Below are 26,049 nucleotides of genomic sequence, written 5' to 3'. Positions count from 1 at the left end.
CCAAATGGCTAAATATACAGCTTCGGAAGTCACAGTCTGTGTTCATTATCTGTCTGCTGCCTGCATTGTTTGTTATATTTAGAAGTAGCAAGAACAAGTTTCCACCTTCATTTTTAATTCTTATTTTCTCACATTAGACTATTTTGCTGGGGGATGGGGGTAGGGAGAGGTCAAAGCAGATAATCTTATTCTCCAGATTTCTCAAATTATTAGTGAAATAAACATTTGGGACAAATGGACAGTGTACCTTGGGATGAATAGATTAAACCAGAGCGTTTTCATTATGTCTCTGGCAGTCACCCCTTTTATCTCATCGTGTGATGAACATCTGTATTTTTTGGCAGTGTGTTCAGATATAAATGTGGGGTGTATCTGAACAAACTCTCAATTACAGTTCTGCTCAGATGAGATTTCAAAATTATGTTTTCTACTCTGTGGCCGATATTTACTGTTACGGAAGGAACTGTGTGAAAAAAATCTAATGCACTTAATATTCAGTTCTGGATTCGTGTATCAATTATTTAGCTAAACCTTCTGTTGGTAGTTTTTTTGTAAAATATGTATCAAATGTTTATAAAAAGGGAAAGAGATTCATACTGACACAGTAGCTAAGGCTGTGCTAAAAAGAAAAACATGAACAAACATATGTTACCAGCAGTGTTTCTCATATTTGATGAGAAATACCATATTCTATTTTGCTGCAATAGTCTTTCCCTGTACAAATAAAGGCCTCGGTCCAATAAACATTTATAAGTATGAGTTTAATTTACACTGTTTACTTCTTTCTTTAAGACCCTATCATATGTACTTGAGGAACCTTAGAGGAGATAGGAAACTGATCTTCAAGCATTTACTGAACTTTTGGCTCATCAGAAGTCCATAGAGTTCCCACGTCTAAAGCACAGCACGTGCAACAGCTTTGTAGAACAAGAGCCAAAAGTATTTTAAAAGCCTTTTTTTTTAAAAAGAAAAGAAAAGAAAGAAAGAAAAGAGTTATGTTTTATTTTTTCCTTGCATCGAGTGAATCATTTACTGTTGGTCTGTGGCTATGACTGCAGCTCTGGCACCTTTCCCACAGCTGTTACAGCCCCTATTCCACTTGGGAGAGTTTTCAGGAAATTGTGTTGTCATGGATCCTTCTGCTCTGCTCCAATCTGCTCCATGCCCCAAATCCTCTGTGCTGCAGAGTATAAAGTCCCTGTGGGCACAAGCGGCACAAGGCACAGAGGGCTATAACTTCTGTGCAGCATCCCCCAGCACTTCCCTAATTACTCACTGGATCATCTTAAATAAGGTTTAAAAAAAGGTGAAAGCAAATCCAACACTTGAGAAGAAGGTGGGGACTACTGTGCTCTTCTAAATCAGTCTTTCTAAATGTCCCCTGTTCTTACTCATAATCCAGACTGTCTAGACTTACCAAGTTAGAAACAGGCATGTTTTCCATCAAGGCTGAGCATTTAATTCAGCCAGGGCTTTTTTTTTTTCCCCCCCCATTGTTTATTTTACTAAACTAGAGCTGTTTTGTGGATGGCAGGCACCCATCAGAGAGAAACAAGGCTATAGTTAGCAACAGCGAGACGTGCAGATGAGTAGTGCTGTTACCAGGATCACGGCAGCAGCTGCTTCCTTCAGACGTGTGCTGGCCGGGTTTGTGTGGTTCAGGTTCCACCTATGGAAAGGGGAAGGGAACAGGCAGGAAAAGGCAGTTAGCTCCAGAGACGCAGTTCTCACTGGGCTACTTCAAGCCAGAGGCAGTATGAATGGCCTTGTTCTTCATGCAGAGTCAAGAAATCATCTTTAGTCATAGGTGGGAAAACGCTGTTGGAGAGGGTTTCCGGGAGCAGCCATAAAGGGGCACTTTGCTGGCCTAAGGGATTTGAACAGTATGAATTGTCTGGATTATTTTAACAAAACAATGAGCATTCAGTATGTTTCACATGGCTTCTATCAGAGAGTTTTTGGAAATACATCCAAAGAGGATAGGATCTGAAAAGATATCAAGTAGATGCAACAACAGATAGCAGTAGCAGCTACCAACCTGTTTGCAGCAACATTTAATGCTTTTAAACTGTATGTTCATTGCTTATAGCTGATTGATGTGCTTTGGAGGTGAATATGTGCTTGCCAGAAATCCTGAGATGTAGGGACTGGGACCCTAGGGCTGTCCCTCAGTGTTCTGAGGGGCCACAGTAGTGCCCCTGGTACAGGAGGGCTGAGTAATGTGAATACTTTTCCTGAGGAAGGCAATTCTATGTTCTGGTGCTTGCAAATTGTCCTGAAAGTGTGCTGAACACCAGCTGAAACGTGAGGAAAAATATAAAGATTTTTTCTTAGCCAATATTAATGTGGTTACTAGGTCTGAAGACAAGCACAGAGAAATAAACAAAAACCTGCTTATTGCTGTCTGAACTTCAAATCTGCTCTCTAGGAGCTTTCCAGTAGGAGAAAGCTGTTAGAATACTTGTATAATTTTGTGGCAGCGATCCAGGCCTCACAAACAGGGTATTGGGCTAAACCCTTTTTAAATGGAAATGATCTTGATGGGGTGCTGTATTCTCCCATCCCTTCACTCAGTTCTATTCGGATTTAAATTTTATTCTGGTAAAAAGTCAGAAAAAAAGTCAGACCTACTAACCCTGTCCTAGCAAACTTCTAACGTTACCAGCCAGGGTTACCAGTTTAATGTAGCAAGACCTATCTTCTGTCCAGACACTAAGGGTTGTAGATGGTGGTTGGGTAGTCACTAGAAACAATTTCTGATAAAGCCTTTTCTCCTGCCTAGCAGGACAAGGTTCAACTCTGCATAATTTTTTATATACTGAACATGGAGTTCATATAAATAAGCCATTTTATAGTCATGCTTTATAGTTTTCTTTGTGTGCTTATATGCATATACTTTGGTTTTACCTTTTATTCAATTTTACTAGACTGGACATGATAGTAATCCAAATATTTCGGCATGAGGTTTGAGAACTACTCTAATAGTTGTGAAGTCCAATGTTTTTTACATTTTTTTGTATCAGTTTTCCGTTCCGTTTTTTTGACCCAACAAATTTAACTGTATAGTTAAGCAAACCAGTAGAATTACATGTACTGAAAGATCAGTTTAAATTTTTTCCTTGAATGATTGAGAGAAGACACTCTGCAGCAGATGTGTAACAGATGCTACTCCTAGCCCATGCTGCACTACTGGACAATGGCCAGGTGCGGTGATGATAATGTAGCTATTACCGTGATAGAGCAGAATAAAACAGATATATCAGCAATGTGTTAGCTTCCCCACCCAGCACCTTGTCCACCCAAATGAGAAGGAGAAAATTCTTAACTGTGTAAAATATCTGCATTGAAGTACAGAATCCACACAAGGACCCACTTTAGAAAATAACACAACTCATGCTTTTTTTTTTAATGCATTAAAAATTGTGAAGTCCATCCCATCTAGATCACACCAGAGCTCAGAAAATCTTGAATACAATTTACAAAAGCCATCTTTTTCCATCTGTGAGATGAACTTGGGAGTACTGGTGGATGAAAAACTGAACATGATCTGGAAATGTGCGCTTGTAATTCAGAAAGCTGACAGTATCCTGGGCTGCATCGATGGAGATGGCCAGCAGGGCGAGGGAGGGGATTGTCTCATGAGGTCCCACCCAAAGTACTATGTTCAATTCTGGGTCCCCAGCATAGGATGGACATGGATCTGTTGCAGTGGTTCCAGAGGAGGACCACAAGAATGATCAGAGAGCTAGAGTACCTCTCCAATGAAGAAGGGCTAAGAGTTGGAGTTATTCAGCCTGGAGAAGAGAAGGCTACAGGGAAACCTCATTGTGGCCTTCCAGTACCTAATGGAGGCCTGCAGGAAAGGTGGAGATGGCCTCTATCAGAGAGTGTAATGTAAGTGACAAGAGGTGATGGTTTTAAACTAAAAGAGGTTAAATTTAGATTAGATGTAGGGAAGAAATTGTTTATGCAGAGAGTAGTGAGGTACTGGCTCAGGCTGCCCATAGAAGCTGTGGATGCCCCATCCCTGGAAGTGTTCAAAGCCAAGCTGTGTGGGGCTTTGGATAACTTGAAGAAGGTGCCCCTGCCCATAGCAAGGGGGATGGAGCTAGGTGATCTTTAAGGTCCCTTCTGTCCCAAACCATTCTATGATTCTGTAATCTCTGTATCTCAAGATAAGTTTGTCAAGAACACACAGCTCCAGAAGCCAACTGAAATCAGTATGTGGCAAAGGAGGTCATCTCACCTAACCTTAGCCATCAAAAAGCCAAACACCTAGTCTAAGGCAGACATCTAAACTCTTGTCATAGTTAACAAAAATAAAGGCACTCCTAGGAAGTATTCATCTTAATCATCCTAATTTGAGTTAAATGAGATGAAGTCTACCAACAGTGTTTGGGGTCACCTAGGAAATTGATGTTAAAATCCAGAAATAAAGGTGAGTTTTGCCACTGCGCCTTGCAACAGTTCCTTTGAAAAGTTAATCTGAGAAAAGAGATATTTCTCTGACAGTAGAGAAGATCCATCCTGTCTGAAAAATACATTTTCATTTTAGAAGGTAGGAGGTATTTTTGAAACAGATCAATACCTAAAAAGGTGTGGAGAAAAACTTTTCACGTTAGTTATCCTTCTGCACGTACACTCCCATTTGGAAAGCATAGGAAGTGAGAAGTTTCTGTAACTGAGTTATGCACAGTATAAATATTTCTTGTGCTTAATACAAGTTCACCTTACTTTACTAATCGCAACACAAATCTCACCTTCAACACAAAAATCCTGTCTTAAAAAGAAGAACATTTAACATGAATTATTTCTGCAAGTAGCAAGTGTGACACTTTTCTGCGTGGTCATATTTTAAGATGTAAATCACTGCAAAGAATACAGAAAAGATTCAGCATGAGCTTTCTAAAATAAATGAACCTTAATTTCTTTTGTGTTTTTAAAGGTTAAATGCTGCAAATACTGGCCAGATGACACAGAGATATATAAAGACATTAAAGTTACCCTAATAGAAACAGAGCTCCTCGCTGAATATGTGATTCGAACATTTGCAGTAGAAAAGGTAAGTTTCAACATTCAGTTTTCTTTAGTACAGTGGTAGCTGCTTAAGTAACTGAACAGATTCAGCATGGGAAAGTTAAATTTGTGACCTGTCCTGCAGGTTTTTGTAACAATTTTTTGGGTAAACAGCCAGCGCCCTCTTATGGTACACTGTGTTTTTCTTTAGAGGCAGCCACTCTACGCTTTTCCATCACCCCTGGCCACTGCCTGAGTTAGAAAAGTGATGTTCCTTGCCCAGGAGAAATCGAAGCCTCCCTCCCACCAATCAATTGAAAAACACATTCGTGCTGTTTTCCCATCTTATGCTCACTGCAATCATTTTCTTTCGGTACCAGAGGCTGCAGGCACCATTATTCAGAAGCCCCATGGCTGTGAATCTGTTGGACCAGTGCGTTCCTGGTCGGCAGCGAGACATTTTTGAAACAAACTAATCTGTCTTTTCAAAACATTTTCATTTTTAATGCAGAATCCATCTTATATAGAGTTCCAATCAGTGTATTGCATTGCTGTTTATCAGAACAATGCCATGAATTTGGTGCTCACTAGATCTCACTAGAATAGAGTACCAACTAAAAGTGAAAACAAGCAGGGTTATTTAATGTGGAAGTGTTTTCCATTTAGTGTCAATTCACGTTTTTATTCACAGGTTTCTTTAAAGGACAGAAGTGTTTTTATTCTATGCATCAAAACGTATTTGAGTTGCAGAACAAAGAGGAAAGGGCCCCTTTAGAAGACTTGATATTCCTAATGGCGTTTTGAAGTAATGTTGCCCTAGTATCTACATGAGTAATCTTTAAACTAATTGTGTTAGAAAACAGCCTTTGATTTAGTTGCAGTACCTGGGATATACTGCTGCTCTCTAACAAAGAAATAGTATTCAATTGATGGTGAAGAACTTAATTTTTTTGCATCAAAGAAACCCACAGCCAGGTAGATGAAACTACCAAAAAGATGGCCCAACAGGGTCTCTGTACATACATCCTCAGTAACAAAGGAATTTGTTTTTCTCCTGTTTTATTCTTCAATCTAATACTTAAATATGCATCAATACAGCAACCTGAGGGTAATGATTATAGAATTATGCAGTTTGAATGAGCTGAAGTATTGTATCATGTTTGCCACTATACATATGGTACATTGAATTTGCTCAAGTCTGTTGTTTCCTTGCATTTAGATATTTTTAATAAACAGATGAGAAAGGGTGGCTGTACTTTGAAGTAGATGAGGCACTCATTGATTTCTATTCTGCAAATTTTAAGCCATGCTTTGATGTTAGCTTTTCACTTCTTAACTGGGACTGGGAAAAAAGACCTAGAGGATTTTACAGTTGATATAACCAAACTGTCTTGAATAAATGCATTAATATAGATAGAGCTAAAAGACGCTAAACATTTTATTTCTTAAAAAAAATCTCCATCTGAAAAGGTTTCATTTAGACACTGCTTTTTAATAGTTGGTAGTTTTTTAGTAAGCCTCTGAAAGCGGTGTCAGTGTAGTTGGAATAAAGTGCATTTCGTTTTACCCTATTTTCCATATGTTTTAACTCTTTTTAACTTCAGGAATAGGGTAGCTCAATGCAAGTTACCCAGGAATGTTTTGAAATCATCACTCTCAGAGGTCATCAGGGATCAGCAAGACTACGCCACAGTTGTAGTGTTGGCCAAAGACCTATTCTGAGCAGGAAGCTGGAGATCTCCAGAGGTCCCTTCTTACCATCTTTCCTATTTTGGGATCAACATTCTCATACTTTCTTCTAAAATAAAATACAGAAGTTGATTAATCTGGAGATAAATTGGTTGGTTTTCTTATTGTTTTAATGGCTATTCAGTAATTATGGAGAAGTAGGGGGATCACAGAGAGAAAACTGAACCAGAATTTATACTGTTTGTGGCGAACACTTTCCTACGTTGTACACATAAGTGGTTCCTGGAATTACAGCACAACTGTTAAAGCAGATGAATTACACAAATAGTAACATACAGAACCACCATAAGCATTTGTTGGATTAAGGTCTACATTTTTTAACATCCTAGGGTTTGTTAGCCATATACACCATTTTCTGTTTATTTCAGCTGAAAGAGTGAAAAATGGGATCTTTCCAAGCTGAGCATATGCTTTTATGATTCATGCAGTTGTGCTGCTATTTTGAGTTTTGAAACCAGCAGGGAAGCTACAGACATGAAAATCATTCTTTTGTGTAGGTATAATAAGCAAACTCATTATAAAAGTACCCCAAATGCAAAATCTTTTCTAAGTAGTTGAGCGTTACCAACAACGATAGACAGAAATGCAGTCAGCATGACAGACAGCATTCTCAAAACTGATGCAGAAGATACTCAATACATACTCTCATCTGTGTAACCACATTATTTTGGAGGGACATTTTGTATTTTGTAAATTACTTGAAAACCAAGACCATCTACAGCATGAAGATTTTGTGTATTCTTTTTGGTCCCTGATTTCTGTAGTCATGGCATTACTTTTGGGAATGGAAACTTTGTTTCTTGAGGGATTGTGAGCAGTTGTTATGGGCAATATAAAAGCATTTGGGACATGGATAGTCCACCTACACACAGTTATTTACAGATTTGGAGGCCATGCCTATGTTAGCAAAGAAAAATCTGTTAACTAACATATACTAAAATATTCAGAATACAAAGACCAAATTGTATTTGAATACATTTTTTAGACAACCTTAAAATACAAATTACTTTGCTTCTGAGCTTCATTATGTTTCAGAATTGATCTTCAGAATGTAAGGCCAATCCTGTTGCAAGAATGTGATCTCTTCAGTCTACACCAGTGTTGCACACTCTCTTCATCTTCTCCCTTGCCAGCTTTTCTGTGCCGCTGTTTCCATGGGGCATGAGAATGGTTATTCCCCTGAGCAGACCCGAGTCTGAGCTCCAAGATATACCACAGCTCACTCCACTCCAGTAGCACTGGCATGGCCAAGATCTCCCCACCATTAGCAATCCCTGACTCTTTCAGCTTGCATGCTAGCAATAAATTAGGGAGTTTATATTACTTTATTACACAAAGAAAATTAGACCTTTTATATGCAAACTGGAACAAGGCAGGAAATACATCTTTAAGAAGAAAAAGTGTAAACCACTGGTTATTAATATCATTGACATTTAGTCCAGCCTGGAGATGATATGTCATAATTTTGCTGTTTGCTTATGAAATATGTATGATGGCCTCTGGTGTGTAGATTTCTAATGAGAATAAAATACTGGCAGCTACATTTTTAGAGGGGGAAGAGGAAATACAAGCACTAAGAAAATCATACTTAGCATACACACCTTTAATATCCAGACTGCTCCAGAAATTCACATAGGAAATTACTTATACGATTGGCTCATTCATACCTGTCTCACCATATCCATGTCCTTGCAGACTGTGGTAAATCACTCGAAGAGTAGGCATGTGGAGGTCTACATATGCAGCCCCTACAACAAGAGGTGCAAAAAGGCTTTCATTACTATTCAGCTGTTTGTTTCAGACGAATGAAGGAGACAAATGATAAGGAAAATTATGCTGAAATTCTAGTTCCTGGAAGTCAGTAGCAAATCTCCTGTGGAGAGTAGTCGGGGAACAAATTCATCAGTGCTAAATGTTCATGGCCTTGCTGTTGACATGTTTGTTCATCATGGTCTGCTTCTTAAGGTTACAGTCTTGAAAGCAACCTAGTGCTTAAATATAGAGATGAGTCTTTATCTTGTTTCTAGACATTTCTAAACAATATAGTGCTAAATCGCTGTATTTTCTTGTAAGGCTTTGAAATCAGTTGATACATGACCTGTGAACTTGTTCTCCAGCTATCAGAAAGCTCTCCAGCAGTCTTGTCCAGATACAGTTGCTGGTGGGAGGTGGATGTTTCTCAGCAGAGCTCAGGCTTTTAGAGTTACATTCTCATGATGTTTCTTGTCCAATTTATTTCATATTCCACCTTGTTTTTCTTTTTCAACCCTGGCCTTTTGAACAGAGAGGTGCTCACGAGATACGAGAAATTCGTCAGTTTCATTTCACTGGTTGGCCAGACCATGGCGTGCCGTACCATGCAACAGGCCTGCTGGGATTTGTGCGGCAAGTCAAGTCCAAGAGCCCGCCAAATGCCGGACCTCTGGTGGTTCACTGCAGGTAGGCAGAACAGAATTCCCTCTGTTGTGTGGTCCACTGAACTCAGAACATACTTCTGCTTCTCGTATCACAACCATGTGATCTCCACACAGGTTGGTGAAGCCACTCTGATCACAATAACTTTATGCCTGACATACAGAATAATGGCAAAACTGATTCTGGAACTTTACATTTCCAAATTAACTGTTGGATATTAACTATGTTTTTTTTTTACTTTAGTGCTGGTGCTGGCAGAACCGGATGCTTCATCGTTATTGACATCATGCTAGATATGGCAGAAAGAGAAGGTGTTGTAGACATATACAATTGCGTGCGAGAGCTTCGATCTCGGAGAGTTAACATGGTGCAGACAGAGGTATTGTTAATCTTCTGGATTACTGCCTTACGCTTTGCAATAAAAAGTATTATTCTAGCCCATAGAACTAAAGCCCTTTGTTATAAGCCCTATCCAGGGGGTAGTTTATTCAATGACATGCAGGAAAGTAATCCACATAGAAACTCATGGAACCATTGCCCAAACAAGGCCACAGTTATGCTGCAATACTTTGATGAAAAAGAAATTCATGATTGCTTCCTCTCTAGAGAGCATTCGTTCTGGAGTGCATCTTGTTGAGGCTCAGTTACGTGATAGCACCAACAGAAGTCTGCAAAGGAATGAGGAAAACAGGAACAGTCTGAATTTTATTACATTACTGTGCTTCTGTTTGTAATTGTAACTAGTTTCACTCAATCCATCTAAATGCTTTTCTAAATGAATGGGATGAAGTTTTGCAAACTGCAGTTGTTCCTTCTGCTCTTTCTTCAGTGCATGTAAAGTTAGTGAGAATTCACGGGCTAACCATATTAGTTGTTATTTCTTATTTACCAAGTTACTGATAGCATGTACTCTCTCTGTCAGTAATTATTTTAATTGCTTTTTCAGGAACAGTATGTATTTATCCATGATGCTATCCTGGAAGCCTGTCTTTGTGGAGACACATCTATTCCAGCTTCTCAAGTTAGGTCTGTTTACTATGAAATGAATAAACTGGATCCTCAAACTAACTCCAGCCAGATCAAAGAGGAATTTAGGGTAAGTTGTGGCTAGCTGTACCTGGAAGCTATACAATTCAGCTATACAAAGGCTTCTAATTAAGTGCTGGCTTATAACCATGTAAATTTTGGGCCAGCCTTGGGGGATGAAAGACTGCAAAAGAATGGAGTATAGCCTGTCATTAATTGCTATTGAATTATACTAAATGAACGGAGAGAACAATGAGGTAGTAGTAAAATCTTTTCACTCCAAGGATGTATGTCAGTTCCCTCTGCTGTCCTTGCTCCAGAAAACTGGTTACTCTGCATTCGTCTTTGAGGTTGTTTTTCAGATATGTTTGCTTCCAGGATTCTTGCTTCCCAACCCTGCTGACTGTGATTTGTTTTCATTTCTCTTCATTTTGACTCCTGCTGAAACTGAATGGTGATTTGATCTATTCTTAAATATTTTGGGATGTTTTCAGTGCTGTGTTAATTTCTCTGTTGTATTGTTTACTCTTTTTGAAAGACTTTAAATATGGTGACTCCGACGCTGCGTGTGGAAGACTGCAGTATAGCACTTCTACCGCGAAATCATGAAAAGAATCGCTGTATGGATGTCCTGCCTCCAGACAGATGCTTGCCTTTCCTCATAACAATAGATGGGGAGAGCAGTAACTACATTAATGCTGCACTGATGGATGTAAGTCTCCTTCACATCATTAATAATAAAAGGGGAGAAAGGAGCCCTCCAAACTGAGCAGTGCCAGAAAGTGGAGTCAGCACAAGGCTGAAATCCTTCTAGCTCGTCTTCCAAAAACATGGCACAAAATCTTTAAGCTCCCAAGTGCATTTAGGATCACACATATGTTATGTCAAAGCCAAGGTTCCAAAGCCATGCTTAGAGAGCAAGTCAGGGTGTTTTGATAAATTAAATGTGTCTAGATTTCTCCCTAGTGCTTGAATTTTTAACCATCTGGCCTAGGAAAAAATGAGTTACCTATTAAGACACTAAGACAGTTAAATGGGATAATACAGTTTGCAGCAATATTTCAGTTCCCTTTGTTTCTAATTTAAGAAGTAATTAACAAAAAAAATAATTGTCTGTCAGCACAAGATAATACACAAGCCATTACTTCAGTCTTTCTGTTTATTTCTGTTTGAATGAATGGTTCCTCTTCATGTGTGTGTGCATTTTTTTCCGAATGCATCTCAAGTAATTCTAATCCTGCTAATAGAATATCAGTAAAAAAGACACTTAAACCTCCTTCAAAGTCTGTAGATATTTATAGCCTATCTTTGACAGTTTAGAGCTATAGTAATTACGGTTGTCACACACACACATAAACAACACAAAAGCAGAGGTTAGAAAAGAGTGAACACATTGTAAATGGCCTTTTTGAAAAGTGAAGCTAGAGTAACAACAGTTTACAGCAGTTTTTGCATTTCTTTCCTTCCAAGTTCTCAAAGTGTTTTCCTAAAATAAGCCTAAGTTCAAAACTCTCCTGTGAAAATAAAAGTGTATTATCTCTTTATTGATCTGTGTAGAGAAACTGAGGACAACAGTTCAAGTGACTTCTCTTGGTTCTCACCATAAGTCAATTATATACTCATATTGGAACGGCGCGTCCTTGATCTGCAGTTTACAATTTTGCCATTACATTGTCTTCTTACTGGAGAAGAACCCTCTCTAGGTTAAAACTGCACCTCTGGCTGAGATGCAGTTGGATCACCTCACATATGAGCCTTCAAATAAGCTCACTTCAAGAAAAAAAGGGCAGCCAGCATAGTTTTCATTATTCAGTATCTGGTTGTTGAAGGCATGTAGAGGCCTTCCTGCCCTCCTTGGAGGCAAGGACAGCCCCTGCTAACATTTGCCCCAGGATGGCTACGCTGGCCTGTAACACTCAGGAGGACGGACATGAAAATGCGAGTACAAGATTCACAATTCAACAGTTCCACCAACAGCTTGGCTAGCAATGTACTCTGACTTAAAAAAAAAAAAAAAGCGTAGTATCCCCTGGGTATCTTCCCTTCTGTCGGACAGACAAGAATTTGAACACTGTTTCTGGAAAAATAAGTAGATGCTTCCTTTCATAGGAATAATTCAAATTAACAGCTCCATGCAGATGGCCAAGATTAATCTGTCCATTAGCAGCTCAAAACAGAATTGTTGCTCAAAATTTTGTAGGAGTCGCATTGGAGGGAAAAACCTCTGATGATTTTATCCTATGCCTGGGGCATAAAATAAGTTTCAGAGATATAACACCAGCAGAAATAATATTCAGTTTATTAATTTCCAAGCATATAAGTTCTCAGAAAAGAGCTGAAAGTAATGTATGAATGACACAGAAAATAGAAATAATGTTTTCAGACCTGAAGTTTTGAGGCTATTACTTGCATTCTACTAAATGAGTTTTTCTCTTAGCATTCTCTTCTATTCTTGCTATCTCTTGCTATTTCTTTGCAGAGCTACAAGCAACCATCAGCCTTTATAGTTACGCAGCATCCCTTGCCAAATACTGTCAAAGATTTCTGGAGACTGGTCTTAGATTATCACTGCACTTCAATAGTTATGCTGAATGACGTGGATCCAGCACAAGTAAGTCCGAATGCTGTTCTATTTGACAGAGAAATGCCAGTGCCTCGGCATTGCAGCACGTGTGTGCTTCAGAACAGCTTTAGGATGTAATTAGTTGTGTAAAACAACATTAAATACTAACACATTAAAAAATTGATTTGTAGCTTGCGGATACACGTAGGGAAGGAGGAATAAATCAGAGCATCAGGAGCTTCTCCACCTAAATGTTAATGCCTGCACATAAATGCATGCAACCATAATTTATTCTGATAGAAAAACATACTCTGAAAAGAGCTGTTAAAAACCAAAACCTTTTGGTTGTAGATATTTTACTCAAGTCTGAAGCACACTGATAGCCAAAAGTCACAAGCAGAAGCCAACAGCTACTCATTGCCTTGCCTGGGACAGGTCGGTGACCTTGGTCTGCCCACAGGGATGGGTGTTCCCAGCCTGAAAATGTGTGTTGTGTTTGGCACAAGATTACGTTGTTAGCAAGGAGATAAGAACTGAACGATATTGGACATTAAGCATCCTTTGGATGAGCAAACAGGACAAAGGAAGGTATAGGGGAATGTAATTACCTTACAACAGAGTTGTGCATGTTGTACATGTTCTTTAGAAAACTGGAAAACCATACAGACTGGCTTGGCTATTTAATCACTAACATTAATCACTGAGCATCCCAGAGCCTGGCTTGCGACTGTGCAATTCCAGGTTTTTGTACCGGGATCAACGCAGTGCACCAGCCCTCTGCTGGAATAAAGTGGTGGTAATCTGGATCTTTAATACTTGCTAATTATTGGAAAAGATAACATCAATTGATATTTTTTACAGCAGATTACTTGTCATTTTTGTTCTTCATATGATCAAGAATCTTTTTGCTTTGTTGTGTATTTTTCGTACCCATAAAAATGTTTTCTTCATTTCCTTTTAACATGAAGAATTTGTTTTAAAAGCATACTAATCTTCAGTTTTGTCTTTCAGTGGAATGTGTAGGAATTCCACACACTGTTTTAGAGACTTCACTGTCTACAGGGAGAAAAATAGAAATGAAAGACAAAACTTTTATTCATGAGTCTAAGATTATTTTCTGAGTGAATAAGGAAGGACTCAGGGGAGTCAGACTGCTAGGGACTGGTGAACAGAGTTCTTTTAATTTGTGGGCTGTGTTTTGAATTTACAATAGTGCACAGCTATTTCAAGCATTTATTAGCCTCACAGGCTTTTAAAAGCTATTGGGATATGCAGTTAATACACCTGCCTCTGCAGCATGTTAAACCTTTTCCCTCTAATGTGAGTAACAATCTTTTCATTAGGAATAAATCTGAAAACCCTCAGAGCAAGCAGGAGTGGAGAGAGGGCAGAGTTTATTAAAAACACACATTACATTCAGATTTATTAATAATTACTGTTATCATTATTATTTATGTATATGTGAAGTGTTTACATTTCTATTTAGATATTACAATTCATCTGGATGGTTACACTCTGTAGGGAAATGAAATTCAGCCCTTCAAAGTGGCTCTGACTTAAAGAGAGTCGCTGGCATCACACGCATGCAAACTGCTCAGACCTAAATGCTTTTGGATTTCTTTAGAACTTGAAAATCTTGGCTTCCTAAAACAGCTCTGGCAAACAGCTCTGCTTATTATCATCTAAGCATTTTTCAAAGATCTGTTTGAACAGTATTGCTATGCATTTGAAAGACACATACTAAATTGTGCATACGTTCAATGATCTGAGCACTGGCATTTGCATTAGTTGTATGCATGTCAGTATTGTATTCTGCTATCCTGCACACTAGTGTATTTCATAATAAAAAAATGTGTAAGATTTCGGCAATATTTGGAAAGCAATTTGCTCAGCAGACTGAATCATGTGGGGATTTTAAAATAAACTAAAATATATTTTCCTACTTGAAAATTCTGTTCTTAACTTGTTAAAGTGAACCCCAGCAAATCAGACTCTGTTCTCTTTTTAATTGATGTAGAAAAAGATTATGTTTTCCTAAAATGTAGTCATCTCCAAATGGCTTTGTTGAGGAATAAGTGTTATAAGAAATGCAAAACAACATCTGGAGGAGATGTGATTTGTCAACTCAGCTCCGGATCACCAACAGCAATGCAGCAGAATGAGGACCACAGCTGTTTTACCAAATGAAATAAAGTTCCAAATATGAGATCAATGGTTCTGCAAGCAAACAAAATTTCATGAGTTCATGCTTAATTTTGGTGAATGCTTGCAAAAGCTGTCTGCTTGAACTACTCTAGATAACCCTGAAAATAAATCATTAGGGTTTTTATGGAAGAAATTGATAAGCAAAGGGTAGCTTCAAATATCTCCAAGCAAAGAGTTGTTTTAGTCTTTAAAAGAGAGAGGATAATTGGTTCCAGGACAGAGCCATCGTGGTTTTATTAGACAGTAAAACTGCAGGATAATGCTAATGCTGCTTTGTGATCTTTAGATACCTGGAAGTAATGTTATCTGAGCGCTAAAGGCTAAGTACTATTTTGAAGTGGCATTCATAAGATGCAATTAAGCAGTTGCTGAACATGTAAAACAGTGCTGCTGTAATATATGAGGGCTGCTCCAAAGGTAATGCCTCCTATTCACATTACAGTGGATGTGAGCACAGTGAGGCGGCGTGTTTCAGCAGTGGCAACAGCGACAGTGGGTCACCTCTGCTGGTGCAGATTTTGATGAGCATGGCATGCAGGCACTTGTTCATTGCTGGCAAAAAATGCAGAGCTAATGGTGGTAATTGTTTTGAAAAAGATTATTTTGTAGCTGAGAATTTACTCTATCAAATGGTGCTATCGTGCTTTTTGTATCTGTTCTAATTTCCATGGAAATAAATAGGAGGCATTACTTTTGGAGTGACCTGCATATATAATGCCAGTATCACCATTCATAGATGAGACAGGTGTGAAAGTTAGATCCTGAGGTTTGAGAATGGGTGGACTCCTTATAGTTTAGAGCCCACATTCTGATGTAGCTTGAATTATCAACTTTTTCGGACAGTTGAAGATACCAGGCCTTTGGTCTTAGGCTTTATACTTTCTCCAAGATATTGTAATATTTGACAGCATGCGCCTGACCTGCCATACCATATTGTAGAATTGAAGTTGAGTGTCAGAAATATGCTACTCTAAATACCAGAGAATGGCAAGCAGAGCAGCAAGCAATAACATGTTCAGCAAAGTGAAAAGACATTTGTTTAAATTCGTTCTGCACAAGTAAAATCAGGGCATTTGAAAATAGTGAAGGATAGTGTACTGCATTATATTGTATAGATATTGTATAAGAATTTCTGCAATAAAAGTAGCACAATGTAACTAGAAAAAATATTTTGTGGCAGCATTAAACTAAAAGTAATTAACTGTGCTTTTTGTGTTTGTAGTTGTGTCCTCAGTACTGGCCAGAAAATGGAGTACACCGACATGGTCCTATTCAGGTGGAGTTTGTGTCAGCTGATTTAGAAGAAGATATCATCAGCCGGATATTCCGAATTTATAATGCAGCCAGAGTAAGGATGTTACTTGCAAGACAATTCTGCCTCACTGGTTAAGCTGACTCAACCCAAGTCACAAAAGAAAGAAAGTTAAACTCACATAAAGCCATTCTCATTTTTCAGCCTATTTATAGAATCATAGAATCATTAAGGTTGGAAAAGACCTCTAAGATCATCCAGTCCAACCATGAACCCATCCCCACCATGTCCACTAACCATGTCCCTCAGTGCCACATCCACATGGTTCTTGAACACCTGCAAGGATGGTGACTCCACCACCTGGGCAGCCTGTGCCAGTGCCTCACCGTTCTTTCTGAAAAGAAATTTTTCCTAATATCCAACCTGAAAGAGCTGAGAGAATGAGTGAATAATGGATCATGCAATAATCATTGAGAAAAAGATCTTCTGTGTGCAATTGAAAAATATTTTAATGCATATCTCAAGTGCATTAAATACAAATGAAATAAATGCAGTATTGAGGTTATCTGGTAGCCACGAAATGGTGAAATCAGTGCAGCTTTAATTTAAGAGTTTTAAATTAGCCATCTTGCATGTTTATATCCTGTGTCATGCAACACTAGGCATGTTTTTCAACACCAGTCCCAGCCTTTTAGTGAAGATCTTATCCGACTAATCACACTTCATAATAGATGTAAGCACTTCACAGGGACAAGTACATTCTCGTATCCAGCTTTTATGCTACTATAAAGTTGACAGAAGACTAAATTAGGCATCAATTTAAAGCTGAGCGGAAAAAAGATTCAGCCACACACCAGGCATCTCTTCCCATCCAGCTGGGGAGAGCTTTTGCAGTGTGCTGGTACCGTTCCCTGAAGAAGTACATCTAGGAATAAGAAACACTCTCTTAAAAAGTCAGAAGCTGCCATGTAGTCCAATAGATGTCAGAACAGTGAGAGGAAGGCCCCCAAGAACACTCCCTGGGATGCTCATGTACGAACAGGGGAATGGACTGTAAAAGCTTCAAGGTACTTCTTTTGTATGACAAAGGTCTTGCATTCCCAGAAAATGTGGCAGTATAACACTGCAGTCTCCAACGGTGCTAATGGGAGCTTCAGCAGAAGCTGGGTCTGACTGATGCCGTTTGGGGAGAAGGGGCACTCAATTGAAAGAAACTGGACAGGAAAGTAGTGGAGTCCAAATTTGACATAAAGCAGACAAAACCCATTGAAGAACATATCTAATGCTTGGTTTATACCCTTATCTTGTTAATCTTACATCCTCTCTATTGCCTCGTACTCCAGAGGAAAGCTGGTAGCGTCAACATTTCTGCACATTGCTCATTTTAAAAGTGGCACTAAAATGCATTCACTTTGCCAGAAGTGAAAGTGGCAAATCCTAGACTACAAAACCAGTTTTCATCTGTGTGTTTATTATGCCCTTTTCAAAGGACTGTAATTTTCTGCCACTAACACTTGTTCTGTGCTCCTTTTTTATTTTAAATCACCGTAAAGCAACTGTTCAGTAACATCTCACCAGAGGAGTTCTGACTGCTTCAGTAGCACACAGTAAAGTAAAATTTAGTTAGTTTTTTATAAGCAGGAAAAATCTGAGGGCTTCATTTGTTTTTTGAAACATTTCCTGCTTCAAATTATCTTGAGAGGTTTTGACCTTTCTTGTAAAAAAGACAGAAGAGTGCAAATGTTTCTCAAAATGCTGAAATGCTTATGTAATTGTATTGTGACTCCCCTGCTATGATATTAATTAATTATTTGTTTGATCCTGCAGCTGTACCATTGCACTCTTCTCGTCTGTTTGTATAGCCCTCTGTTTAAATCCTCTTGTCCTAGTAGCTCGGTTGGAAATTAAAAGTCATAACTCCTCACGGGCAATTGAAATTGCATTAGTAGTTTGTTAGTGGTGATCTGCCCAAACAACTTTCCTCGCTGATGCAAATATCTAAGTTACGCACCATTTGAATAGACCATAAGCAATACTGTTCCTTCTTTTCCTGCTCGTTGCCTGAATGCCTGCAGCCCCAGGATGGCTATCGGATGGTGCAGCAATTCCAGTTCCTGGGATGGCCCATGTACAGGGACACGCCTGTTTCCAAACGCTCATTCTTGAAGCTCATCCGCCAGGTGGAGAAGTGGCAGGAGGAGTACAATGGGGGAGAGGGACGCACAGTTGTCCATTGCTTGTAAGTACTAGGGACCAGTGAGAGGAACACTGTTATCATAGTATTTGTGCCAGGTTTTTAAAGATTCATGAGAAGGTGAAGAGATACTCATCACAATCTGAATAAATAATACAGCTGCTCACTTAAAAGCTCTGAAGACACAAGAAACCGTATACTTTTTTTATGTAGATTCATGAGTTTCCTGCTCTGTTCCTTGGTAGACACCTGTGAAAAGATGATGGGTAAAACTGTATTTTATATAAAGATTTCTGGCAACTTTTTCAAATGAAAAAGGTGCATATTTGTTCCAAGTAAATCAAAACTGTGCCTTCAGTACAATGCACTTCTTATTTCTACTCAATGCCAGCTACAGTTCATTAGTGGTAGAAATAAATAGTAACGTAAGGAGTGATTCCTCTTCTAGATGTGGGTCACAGAAGAAAAAGTGTTCTGGTAGACCAGTTATGATGGCCCTTTGACTGCCTTACCCTTCTCTCATAATGGTATATATTTTTGTCCTCCTGTGACCGTTGTACTACACTGGTAGAGGCTCTCGTCCACCATCCTGCCTTTTGATGTGGCTTAATACATGTACATGCTGTTTGTTCTCAGCATTGGTTGATCTTCTGAGATTAAATCTTCATGTTTGAAATTGTATCCCTCTCTTTCTGAAGATCTACTTAAAGATGCTACCATGATGGAGAAGGACATGCTCATGTGAAAAGCACATGCTAAGATGCTTTCAGAAGTTGGAACCCAAGAGTAGACAATAACTTCCTGAATTTTGGTTTCCAGTTAATCAATATTACAACTACGGAGGAAAGTGCATTAATAATTCCTACTATCGCTGACCTTGAACAAGTCATTGCTCTTCAGTTTCCCCATCTGTAGAATGGGGATAATAATACTTTCATCAAAGGAGCATTGTGCAGTGTGATTAATTAATGTTTTGAGATCTTTAGCTGAAAAGACCCTTTTGAAGTGCAAATTACTGTTATCTCTGAGGTGGCTGATGATATTAAATAGTTGTACAACATCACACATGCGTCACTTCCAGGCAGTAAAGAAAGAAAAAGCTCTAATATAATCCTTTTAAATGACTTTATTTTAATTAAAATTCTCAAAGAGTCCCACAATATCAGGCAATGTTTTGGCAGCAGAGAGCATTCTTTTCATACTGCCGGGATGTGACAGATGTGAGACATTGTAGCTTCCTTTGAAAATCAACCATTTGCAAAGCTGGTTTGAAAGACCGTCTACCTAACTAGGCTGCACTCTGGTAATTACTAAGGTTTATTATTTTTGGTGAAGTGCAGCCTAAAGATTCTGATTAGAATAGCTATAGAAGTAGTAGCGTTTCCAGAAAGAAAGAGATTCTCTTAAAGATTAAAAATAACTAGGCATAAAGTATTATTAAACGCTGTATTTGATCACGCAAATGAGCATTTGTGCCTGGTATCTTTGTTGGCAGATCACTTTGGGTTCTTGTCCTCTGGTGCTGCGGATGGAGGATGAATGCAGTCACTTCCAGAAGCAGCTGTTCCCATGCAGCCAGTCCCTGTGCCTGCTGCTGTGCGGCAGGCGCATCAGTCACCAGCATATTGCAGTCCCACCTTGGGCCATGCTAAAAGCACAGCGGAATGGCTTGTAAACAAATTGGACCCCATTTCTGTTGTTCTTCTGAAACACATTTGGGTACAGGAAGAAGACACCAGGGTTGGGAATAAAAAAACCTTAAAAGATCCTCTTTCTCTATAATGTTTCTAGCCTGATACTCATTACATCCTTGTGCATTTATAGTGCAAAGGGGTGTTAAATTAAATCTAAAAGTACCTTGTCCTAATTTTAGCATTCTCTTCATGCTGCCTCAAAATTCCACTAAAGAGAGTGGCACAAAACTCAGCCATTCAATTCCCTTCAGGCTTTCAGCCTCCTGGATTCTGGATGATAGGTTTGAGATCATTCAGCCCATTAATTCCAATTAAAAACAGCACTCAGCTTAGAGTTCAGCAGCCTTTAGGCACATTCGTGTTCTTTGGTTTCTCCCTGGTGAAACTCATACCTTCTGTAGCCATTCCTGGCGCTGTAAGAACTTGTAATATAGTCAAATTGTAACTGAGCCTTTTTTTTTCACTTTTCTTAAAGGAATGGAGGTGGCCGCAGTGGGACATTTTGTGCAATCAGTATTGTTTGTGAAATGCTTCAACATCAGAGGGCTGTTGATGTATTCCATGCTGTGAAGACACTGAGAAATAATAAGCCTAACATGGTGGACCTTCTGGTATGAGCTTTTTAACTGCTGCACTAAATAGAAAATGTTCCTTTTTCTCAGAAGATTCAGTCAGATTTCCAAGATTTGCAGTGGGAGTTGTTCACAAAGCAAGCAAGTCATTTTCAAAGAGGATAATGAAGTCACTTCACTTGTAAGAGTATTTTTACACTGCTTTCTTCCCAATGAGACTTTGTCTCTGTTCATTTGAATTTTTTAAGAGTTTTAAACTTTCAGCCGAACATCCTTATTAATTTTCCTTTCTAGCAGGCTGAGCCAAGTGGAGAGCAGCCCTTGCACGGGTAGAAATAATAGTTATGTAAAATGAAATGCCAGATTTTCAAATTATATATATTATAAATAGCTTAATCGCCGAGTATTTATCAAAGCCATGAATTTCAGTTTGACATCCAGAATATTGCATTTAATTATGGTTGCTCTATCTCGTAGAAAGATTAAAGAAGTTCAGAAACAAGGGGCCATGTGCAATTATTTTCTTAGAGAGTGTTTTATGGGCTTTTTTTTTAATGGCAAATTGCTGAAGTGCCAGCTGCTACTCCACAAGAGCTGCAGAACAGCTTAAAGCAGCAAGTTCTTACGCTCCAGTGTGTAGTTCTGTACTCAGAGATGACTGAAGCGTGATACCCTATTCTCATGCCTGGGCCATAAAGACACCTTTTCCCCAAGTCCCATTGTCTCTCATCTAGGCTACCTGAAAAGGAATAGGCTGCCCAGGGAAGCTGTGGTGCCCCATCCCTGGAGGCGCTCAAGGCCAGGTTGGATGGGGCCCTGGGCAGCCGAGCTGGTGGGTGGCAGCCCTGCCCACGGCACAGGGTGGGACTGGGTGGGCTTTGAGGTCCCTTCCAACCCAAGCCATTCTGTGATTCTATGAAAAGTCCCAGTCCTTCCCTTAGGCCCTGTTCTAGCCAAGCTCATGGCAAAAAGCCAGATGTTGCCAGCTGTGCAAAGCGAAGAGGGAGTTCACAGAAAGCACCACAGGACCACAAGCCAGGAATATGAAACTGTGAATCTTGTAACAGTAAGAAACTATCAAACTTTCACAGCAGTGGGAGGGAGCAGCTTATTTGGCTCCTCTTCCTCTGGTTTGTATTCTCAGGAGGAGAATCATCATGCTGAGAACCATACATTTTTATTTCCCAGATATTAAGATAAATGTCTACTTCTTCTTTCAGATTGTATAGTTTTGGATAGAGACTTGGCAGGCCCGCTGTTCTCGGTTCTTGGAGAGCTTAAGTCCACAGAACTCACTCATCTCTTATTCATCTATTTTAAAGAAATAAAAAGAAAATTACCAGTGTGAAGATGTACAGTTGAAGAAAATGCTCTCTTTAAATTCCCATTTTTGACAGTTCCCAGGTATAGATTTGTCAGGCAGCTGTCTCCATTTTTCAGCACAGAATGTTTTTAATCAAAAAATGGATTATTATTTTAGAATGTAAAAATAGCTCTTAGTAAATTGGGGGTGGTCTGAGAATGTATGGGTGGTACTGAGGAGCCTTTGTAAGGTTTTTTCACTAGGAGATTTCAAAGCACTTAGGAAGGAGAGCAGTATTGTTTTTCTTATCTTACCAATAGAGAAACTAAGGTAGGGGACGATCAGGATATTTTTCCATTATCTCATAATCCACCGACAAAGCAGAATTAGCGCAACTCAAATTAGCAAGGTTCAAGGGAATTTTCGCATAGATTTTTTCATGGTAAAAAGGGAATCTGGACACTTCAGTTCTTTTCCTAAGCTTGTTACTGACTTCATCCTTTTTGAGCTTTATTACATTAATATGTCTCCGCCTCCGTTTCCACATCTGAAAAACGAGAACAGTAATATTCATCTACTTTTGTAAAATGCTGTTGTAAGAGATGAAATGTTCAGAGTTATAACAGTATTTGACAAAAACAGCTTCAAGACTGCTTTATATAAATCAGTTATATACTTCCTGACCAGACGAAGGACGGTCTTTGCAGTCCATATGTAGAGATTCATAGCTTAATTTCATTGAAACCACTGGTTTCCCTGCAAGTGTAAAAATCTGAATGCCACATCTATTCAGTGTGGAAGAATCTGTGAAATTCTTCAGCCATCATACAAAGGTAACACGTGGTATTGCAACGTTTGTTACAGCATGTACAAACCATTCTGTCACAAATGTTATTGGACCTACCAATGGTAGTCCTAGAAAGAAACACAAATACTCCTCTCTGAAGCCAGCTAACATAAAGAAACTTTTCAGATTCATCATCAAGTAAATAATAAAAATGTACAAAGGACACACATGAGTGAACACAGTGGGAAATAATAAAACATCGACTCTTTAACACAGGTTTACTAAAAACGACAGTTCTGCTGGAATGCTAAATTAGCGTAAAGTGAGCATGGAAAAAAATGGCAGTGGATAAGTGGCTGATCTCTTGTTTTAATCTCTGTTACATAGCTATAGAATAATTGTCATTTATTTAAGAACATATTCAATAAAAGTAGAAAAGAAATAATTTACATCATATTTCTTTCTTTCCTTTTTTATCTTTTCTCGTTGTGAAGAAGACACGAGCAGTTTATGGAACCCTGCAGGATCTTAAAGCCTAACATGCATTTCATTCATAACTTAGGCAGTATAAGCACTTAGGGTTTGTTTTCTTTTAAAGTGACAGAATTCTAAATTGTCACTGCTTTTTTCTGGCTTTTTGATCACTGTGATATTGTTTGGCCTCTTAAATTTTAAGCTGGCCTCTGTTTTCAGCTAAAAAAGTGGCCCAAAATCACAAGTACAAGCCATCAGATTTAAACCTTTTTGATGTTTTCTTCAGTGAAAAGGAGAACATATCTGGGATGTAATTGTAATCTCCCTACAAGCTCAGCTATATTTTTAATTGATTAAAGTGTATAATAGAGAGGCATTTCGATGACAGAAAGTCATAAAATGGGGATTGTGAATTGTTAGAATGCACTTGCATTCCAAGAGCCCACACCTATTTCTTTCAGCATTTTTATTTCATTTAAATGCCTGTAGCATTGCTAAATATTCCAAGTAGCAAGAGTAAAATGGAAGAGGGCTATGTGTGTGCACAAAATTGTTAAGTCCCAAAGTATCACATCCCTTAAAGTTGCCCAGTGGGTGAGGGTCAGTCAAAAGCACTGACCTCTTTGTGCCATTAAGATGTGAAGAGGATAAAGTAATGACTGTTCATCTCGGAAGGACGCAGACTGAGATTTCCCTGGATCTGTACCTGCTTCCCAGCCATTGCAAATGAAGATAGCAGTTCTGTGTTTAAAGCACAGGACTGGTACCTGGAAACTTAGATGGGGTAACAGAAGAGCTGTTAAGACCCTAAAATACACATTGCCATTAATTGTTCAAAAATGAATGTGAATAGATCCAATTATGTTAGATCTGGCCCAATCTCCTGCCCTACTGTACTGAGGGAGCACAGTACTTGAGTGTGGGTTTGAGCCACATCTAGAGGAGAAACAATGAGCAGACCTCACATTGATATGTAGTGAGTGTCTGAGCATCAAAATGCTCAGATGCTGGCATGTCTCCAGGGACAGAACTTCCACCACCTCTGACAAGTTGCCCAGAGAGGTGGTGGATGCCTTGTCTCTGGAGACACACAAGGTCAGGATGGATGGGGCTCTGAGCAACCTGATCTGCTGTAGATATCCCTTTTCAGTGCAGGGCAGTTGGACTAGATGGCCTTTAAGGGTCCCTTCCAACTCAAACAATTTTATGATTGTTTGAAAATAGGAGTTACGAGCTGGAAAGCATTAGACACTGGGTCTGTTTTAAGATCAGCGTTTCCACGGAGGAACTTAATAACTCCAATTCTGGCAAAGTGCTATGTGAGCATTTTGACAGATGACTGAAGGGCTGCAAGTCAATTTGCTTCTGTGTAGTCAATTTTTCTTATACAAGTGTATTAGAGCAGCTAACTACACGACTAATAGGAGCAGTACTGTAAATTATTGTGTGTGTAGTGTCTATTGTCTGGTTAATGTAAAGATTTTTTTATCTGAATATAAATTTGATTTGCAAACTGGTTCCCATAGACTATAGCTAACTGTAAATAATTTTAACAGAAGAGAAATATTGATCCCCTTAATTAAGTTCCTTCAATAATTGACTTTGTGGTTGTCTTGATTTTTCAGGATCAATACAAATTCTGCTATGAAGTGGCTTTGGAATACTTGAATTCCGGCTGATGGCATAAACAGCGCAGATGCTGTTCCTCCCTCCACCACCACAAACAAAGCAAGTCGTTTCATGATATCTGTGTCAATGAGATGAAGACTTCTCAGTGTTACGCTTCTACTGCTTTGTATAACTGGCTCTTTTTAAGAGCCCAAAGAGATGTTTATAAAACTGCTTGCACTGCCCATTTTCCACTATTAATGCCGCTGCTTGACACCCATATGAGCATACACCAAACCACATGGCAGTCGTTGAACACTGTATTCATATGTAGCCATCGATGTGGTGAAGCAGCATAGTCCTCTGGTAAATAAGAGAGCACAATTATATTCTTATGAAGGAATTTGTACTCTTCTGTTATATTTTGTTGCCTGTGATTCTCAGTTATTGTCATGGCCTAGTGTACATTTCTGTTCTGTGGAGAATGCTATCTGGCATTTTTGATAATATATGATTTTAGTTATATTTGCATTCTAACACGTGCATAATAAATGAATCATATGTAGCTTATCTGAACTAATGGAAAGACGTGTACCAAATCATGTTAACTTTTATGAGTTGTAATTTCTATCCACTTTGTACCATTTCAGAGAGAGAATCTTGATAGAAATACAGTTAGACAAATGCAAAATACAGGATGCTCAGATTAATATATCCAAAGCTTTTTCATTTGTTTATATTGTAAATATTTTTTGATTTCATCAAATTATTTATTCATTAAAATGAATTTTTTTGTGAAGCACAGTGAGTGACAATCATTTTTATTAAGGCCTGGAAATGCTTACTGTATGATAATGTAAACATTTGTTTACCTTGTATGGATTCTCAGCTCAATAAATAATTACATACATGATAAAATCTTGTTATTTAATACCTCTTGGCATCTGAGTGCATTCCAGTAAACCTCTTTTCACATTAATTCCTCTAAATACTGAGCTACACCAAAGCATGCTTATTGTGTGATCTAGTGTTGATCCAACCAATAGCAAGAAAGATGTCTCATGCCACTATATAAAAAGAAGAGGTGAATTGGATGAATTAAGATACACATACACAAATGGAAAACCAGAAAGGTTTTGCTGGTCATTGAAGAAGAGCTGATATTGGTTGGGCACACAGTACTCAGTCTTG

General features: G+C 38.7%; 1 protein-coding gene across 14 annotated transcripts in view; it reads left to right on the top strand.

Annotated features, from left to right (window-relative positions):
* PTPRM (protein tyrosine phosphatase, receptor type M) overlaps positions 1-25,776 on the top strand; it is a 462,428-nt gene extending 436,652 nt beyond the window's left edge. For all 14 annotated transcript variants that reach the window (XM_021385886.1, XM_021385885.1, XM_021385884.1 and 11 more), the window contains 10 exons: positions 4,946-5,062; positions 9,050-9,204; positions 9,424-9,559; positions 10,127-10,276; positions 10,745-10,918; positions 12,686-12,817; positions 16,197-16,322; positions 18,302-18,465; positions 20,590-20,725; positions 24,876-25,776. In XM_021385886.1, coding sequence (XP_021241561.1) covers positions 4,946-5,062; positions 9,050-9,204; positions 9,424-9,559; positions 10,127-10,276; positions 10,745-10,918; positions 12,686-12,817; positions 16,197-16,322; positions 18,302-18,465; positions 20,590-20,725; positions 24,876-24,929 — 1,344 coding nt within the window. In that variant the 3' untranslated portion in view covers positions 24,930-25,776. The remainder of the gene's footprint in view (positions 1-4,945; positions 5,063-9,049; positions 9,205-9,423; positions 9,560-10,126; positions 10,277-10,744; positions 10,919-12,685; positions 12,818-16,196; positions 16,323-18,301; positions 18,466-20,589; positions 20,726-24,875) is intronic.

The sequence above is a fragment of the Numida meleagris genome, chromosome 2 (assembly GCF_002078875.1).
Source record: "Numida meleagris isolate 19003 breed g44 Domestic line chromosome 2, NumMel1.0, whole genome shotgun sequence".
NCBI lineage: Eukaryota > Metazoa > Chordata > Aves > Galliformes > Numididae > Numida > Numida meleagris.
Note: the sequence above shows the minus strand (reverse complement) of the source record. Positions and strands in the feature narration are given on the sequence as shown.